This window comes from Pygoscelis adeliae, unplaced genomic scaffold (assembly GCF_000699105.1).
Source record: "Pygoscelis adeliae isolate BGI_AS28 unplaced genomic scaffold, ASM69910v1 Scaffold308, whole genome shotgun sequence".
NCBI classification, from domain to species: Eukaryota; Metazoa; Chordata; class Aves; order Sphenisciformes; family Spheniscidae; genus Pygoscelis; species Pygoscelis adeliae.
The window spans coordinates 2,196,135-2,202,072 of record NW_008825306.1 but is presented as its reverse complement, the minus strand read 5'-3'; the positions used below and the strand labels follow the sequence as shown (position 1 = coordinate 2,202,072).

The window sequence follows — 5,938 nt, the reverse complement described above, 5'->3', positions numbered from 1 at the left end:
GGAAAGAAATTGGCCCTGCTTCTGCCACTGATGCCACTCTGGCTTTTTTCAGGGATTTTTTTGTAGTCTGTTCGTCCTTTACTACAAGTCAGATGATAGTTGGCTTTCATTAAGGCTGATTTCTACTGTTTCATCCCAAAACCACTATCCTTCAAACTCTGCAAAAAACTCAAATGCTTTTTCTTTTATTGTAGTAACACTGAACAGTAAAAAAATTTTTTTAAAAAAAGCTCTTTTAAATCTCATAGAAGTTTTGCTGTAAAGAAAGGCCTCAAGCCTGACACACGTGTTGTTTGGAGGGAGAGACCCATCCAGAGTTCTTTCTGAAAGCTGGTACTTCGTCCTAATTCACAGCAAAGACCTTTTCTGCTGCAAGTTGCCAGGGAGACCAGAAATACTATTCAGGCTTGTAGGGATCTTTTGTCTCAAGCTCTGAAAAAGCTCTCACTGAGCATTTAAGGCCTTCTTCACTTTCTGTCATTTTAGGGGAGAAAAGGAGATGGAAATTTGTTAGGGAAGGAAAAACAAGCATCCACAGAGCCCAATCATTTGCACAACAACAATAACCTCAAAAGAACAGCTCAACACCACCTTATCGCCAAGAAAAGAAAACAACTCCAATATAAAAGAAAGTGTCCCTTCAACAAGTATGATAGGTTAGTCAGTATACTCTTTCTTCTAACAAGAGGCTATAGAGGGCACACAGAGTAAGAAAATACTGCAAGGATTCCGGCTTGCTGCCACCAGATGCAAAAAAAAAAAAAAAAGAAAGAAAAAAAAGGCCAAAGAAGAGGTGGACATACTCTGTCCTTTATTTTCTTGTGTAAAAAACATTTAGGACAGAAACACAGGTCCTTTAAACAAAACTATACAAAAAAACTCCAGAGTCCTAGATCTTTTGTAAAATTTAATTGGCATGTGGTGAAACAGCCAAAATGGTTAAAAGGGTTTCAATAATCCTAGCCCTTCAGTATACTGGCAAAATTTCTACGCTTATTTATATTAAAAATCTGATCTTCCATATCAGCTGCTCACAGAAAAAGAAAAAAACAAAACCCAACAAACAGAAAACAAACAAAACCTTAAGAAAAAAATATCTTGCACTGTATAGAAAACTACAAAAGTCATAGGCCATATGTTTGAACTGGTCTGCTTACATTCCGGATAGCTACTTTTAAAGTCAGCATTGTGCCTATGTAAACTTAACCAAAGTTTAGAGAACCATTAGCCTAAATGCATGGGCACTAAACACATTCTTTTTACATTTCAAATTTCTAGAAAAAACAATTTTAAAATATTTCAGATTACTGTCAAATGTCCTTCAGTGGTGTTCCCTGTATATGGAGTATAGGCATATCTAAAACATCACTTACACAGCGTTTGAAAATGCATATAAAAAACTGGGAAAGTCAGCAGATAACAACCACAAATATTTTGTTGCTTATTCAACAAGCCATTTGTAGAAATTGCACAGTACAAGTCATCCTGTGGTTTACAACTCAAGCAAACCACTTAGACTACCCTAGCACAGCTCTCCAAGGCCAAAACAGTAACAAACAGCCATATAAAGTATTTACAAAGTAGAGCTGCTTTCTTACACTGATAAACATTTCTGTTGACATTAGTACCCGCAAGAATCTTTACCAGAAAACTTGAGCCTGTCACTCCACTGCCATTCTTAAATAAAGACAGGCAGCACCAAAATATTGCCATTTTCTGAATGAGAACAACTTCAAAGCTTAGCCAGACAGCAAGCATCTGCAATATACCAGTTCTTTCATTTTAATTAACCTGAATGCATCATATTTCAGCTAATAATTAAAACTTACAAGTTGTTTGTTTTTACAAGCCTTTCTAAACAATCTTGTAAGACAAGTTATCATTAACAAATTATATTATATTGTGTAAGCAGAATAGCCAACAGCAATTCTGAGTTAGATGCCATTAGTCATAAACTGATTAATTTAAGATATTTTATTAAAATTCAAAATATAACAAGAGCATTCTACTTACCATTTTCACAATGTCAGCATAAGCTGATTCAACAATCACGCCACGATTTGTTGAAACATATTCAACCAGTTCATTCAGTGTTGCTCTCTTAATTTCTTTGCTTTTCAGGTCTGAAACAGAGTCCATGAAGTCAAAGAGTACACAACACTGTTGCAACTTCTGACAAAAAAGATCTTGCTGTTCATTGAAGGTGGCATCTATAAAAGAAAAAAAAAAGCCAACCAATGCTTAAGTCTGTAGAAGCAAACTCAGGATTTCTAAATCTATTTTGTTGACTAAAATTTGCATAGCTATCAGGTTTTTATTATGGGGAATAGCATGCTCTATAGTCAGCAAATTAATAAGCAATATTGTCAAAAGTGAAAATAAAATATCTGTAAGTACGTTAGAAAGAAAGACCTGCCATTCACAACTTGTGTTTCATACAAGAAGTAACGGATAAACTTACAGCAAGTAAATACATTTACGAAAAACGAGTTCCTGAATTAACTTTATTTGAAATACAGAGACATTAATAAGTACCAACTCTCCCTCACCAAAAGTCATATACAGAAGCAGTGCATCATACTAACCTTTCATTCATCCGATTTGTCTCATTCTGCTCCCTAATCCTTTATTATGTAACCTGCTTAAAAGCTGTAAAATCTGCTTTGAAGGAACCTTGTCTTTTTGCCCCAATGCAAAATATTTCACATACTTTTGACATCATGTGATGAATGTTTCTCTTAAGAATCAACTCCAATATTTCAAAAGGATTAATCCTGAACTCTCATGCTTTGGTCTAAATAATTTATTTCAATCTTAGCTATGTAAGGTTTTCCAGCTTTTTTGGCCTATTAAGACAACATTTTGGCTATGACTTGGCATTTTCATTTTAGAGTACAGTTTCTCTATAAGCTGATAAACAAAATTCCTCCATTAGTATTTCACATTAGCTCTAAAAAAGATGGATTATTAAGTACGGTACACTTCAAAAATTTAATACATCCTTAAAATATTCTAGCTGTTCCAAAGTTGCATGATCACAACAAAAGCAGCCATGGCTTTAACTGAAAAATTGGTTTAGTGTGCCTTTCGTTCTTCTTTTTAATTGTTTGTTGGGTTTCTAAGCCACTCCAGCAACATAGCATCACCCCATCTATCGTCAGTTGGGATTTTGCTTGTTCTGATGAAAAATTTTCATTTCCAATTTTATCTGCAAATAAGGAATGCTCTCCCCCTGAAGAATTTTCAAGACCTGTCCATAGCCAGACTACTAATCCCTTAGCTTCATTCATTCACTGCAGTATTGATATTAGCACTGCTGTTTCATAAGAAAACTATCAAGACAAGAAAAAGGCAACTGCCTTGTAACACTTAGTATTGAAAATCTTAAGTCTCACTTTAAAATTTGAACAAATCACAAAAAGATCTCATGCTTCTCTTTAATTAGAATAATCCTAAAACAATAAACAATCTTCATTTTAAGTTTTTAACTTTAATAACTCAATACACTCTTTGATAATGCCAGTTCCTCAAGTTTCTTACCAAAACACCTTCCATTTAGTGGCTGGAACAACAACAGTCAACAGTGGTTTTAATATTCAGTAGTTATCTGATAGAATTCTTTCATTTCCATAAGTAAAAAGTAATTGCTAAAATGGACTGAACGCCTCCACTGTAAATCGCAACTGCTCACTCCGCCCTGAAAGTTCAAACGCCAGAATATTGTATTGTATTCCCTTTCCCCATCTGACAGTTATGATCCTATTAACTGAGGATAACAACTTCAGTGAGCTTTCGAAAAAGCTAGCAATTACTACTCCCTCATAAAGAACAATTCATGCTTTTGAATGTTAATTATGCAATTTTAACCATTTTTCTTTAGAATAAAAATCTTGCAAGATGCTTATTTTGCTCAGATAACTACAAAGACGTGAATTGTTACTCTGGAAAACAATGAACGTCAGCTGTAAAAACATTTGTAAGTTACATAACATTTCAGCTCAGATCTTCTAATATTCTACAGCAGATTGCATGAGTAAGTATTGTATCATAGCAACAAAGCAGTAACAGTGACATGCTGAGGATAAAATCCAAAAAGCCTAATTTAAGGAACCGACACAGGGAGGACAGCTTTTTCTGACACTAGCCCCAAGCTGATAGCCAGACTCAAACAGGAGTCAAACCTACTCTTATTTTTCCTCACTACAAACTTAACTATACTCCAAGTCACAAAAGCCCAGCAGTGGGGCACAGCTAATACAGTATATTTAGTTGATGTTCAATAAAATGAAGTATCATTAACCAAAATTTACCTAGAGGTTAGGAGTATCCAGATGCACACAGCATCTGGATACTCCTAACAGGGGTTAAAACAGCCTAAAGACCTAAGCTTAAAAGCAAGTAACAGGAATCCAGACAAAATAATCAAATCACTTATTACCTTCCCTAGAATATCAAAGAAATCCCTGCATTAGCCACTTTTAGTTAGACATTAGAGTAACAGAGATCATCTCTCTCCTGTCATGCATCACCAGTCCATTTCATTAGCAATCTGATCTCAATTAGACATGTTTTCTCAAACGAAAAACCTGCCTATTAATCTGTTTTGTTACTTGTATCATTCAAAGCAAAACCAAAGGAAGTATTTTCTTCTATGCGTACATCCATTTTCCATACTTATAAGGGGAATCATAAAATAAAGACATCTGCAAGAGATGAAAATTATGTGCAACCGTGGTAATAAATACGGTAACAAGAAAGCCCGTTCTGTTGTATCAGCACTACCTGTCCTCATGTGCTCAGTCCCCGCTTGACATATAGCACATTTGTCCTGGGAATGTTTGAGAGGTACCATGGGAACCATCAAGTGATTTGGGAAAATTTGTTTGTCGGATAGCGTTCTTAACTTTTTGAAGCCTTAACTATCTTTAACTATCCCAGCACAACAGAAGCTAGACAATTCTACATCATGATAAAATCATATTGCCATAGTTTATTCCAGTTCTATGAATAAAAAACCGTGCCACCATAATTGCATCAACATCAGAGCTTTTAGCTTTAGTAGTTTAACAACCTGTGGCATGATTTTTAAATCAGTTTTAATTGAACATCTACCAAGATTTACACCATACATCTGAAGTTCAAGATAACTGCTTTTCTTCAAATACCTTAAATACCATAAGGACCATAAGAAGATAATGTAGGTTAAAAGTAGACAGTGGATGCTTCAATAAAATAAGCGTGTTGACAGGCTGTATTTTGAAGCTGAAGGGGGGAGATTAAAATTAAGCCCAAATTCTGTTACCAGCCTGTCCCTGAATTGCTGCATGTTGTTGGAAAAGACACTTTAAGGAAAAAAAAAAGGAGGGAAGGAAACAAAACATGAGGAAGCCTAAAGCTGGAAAAAAGGAGCAAAGGCATTTAATCCTACTCGGAAGTGTGTCAAGATACATACATTAAACCATCCCTCCAAAAATGGTCTACACACCATCTGATCCAGGTGACCAAAATGCAATTGCCTCAACTTTATTTTCTATTTGTTGAGGCTGCTCAACAGAAGCGGCATTTAGGAAATTCTTTAAATCCACTGTTACATTCTTTGAAAGGTTGGCTGTAAGTTCATCTGAGGTCCTTGGGAAGGTAGTAATGAGATTTTAGGCAGCCACAGAAAGCTGATTCTTAATCATATATGATGGTAGGAAGTCCTAAAGACAAAAATTTCCATCCAACACCAAAAGAATTACTGTAAATTGACAATGACATAGACAGTGGGATCAAGTGCACCCTCAGCAAGTTTGCAGATGACACCAAGCTGAGCAGCGCAGTTGACACGCCAGAGGAACAGGATGCCATCTAGAGGGACCTGACAAGCTCGAGAAGTGGGCCTGTGTGAACCTCATGAGGTTCTACAAGGCCAAGTACAAGGTCCTGCACGTGGGTC

At 35.8% G+C, this 5,938-nt stretch overlaps 1 protein-coding gene across 1 annotated transcript in view; it reads right to left on the bottom strand.

Annotated features, from left to right (window-relative positions):
• The window catches only part of PPP2R5A (protein phosphatase 2, regulatory subunit B', alpha), a 47,114-nt gene that overhangs the window by 25,444 nt on the left and 15,732 nt on the right, over positions 1-5,938 (bottom strand). Inside the window, exon 2 of the mRNA XM_009330181.1 lies at positions 2,014-2,210. Coding sequence (XP_009328456.1) covers positions 2,014-2,210 — 197 coding nt within the window. The remainder of the gene's footprint in view (positions 1-2,013; positions 2,211-5,938) is intronic.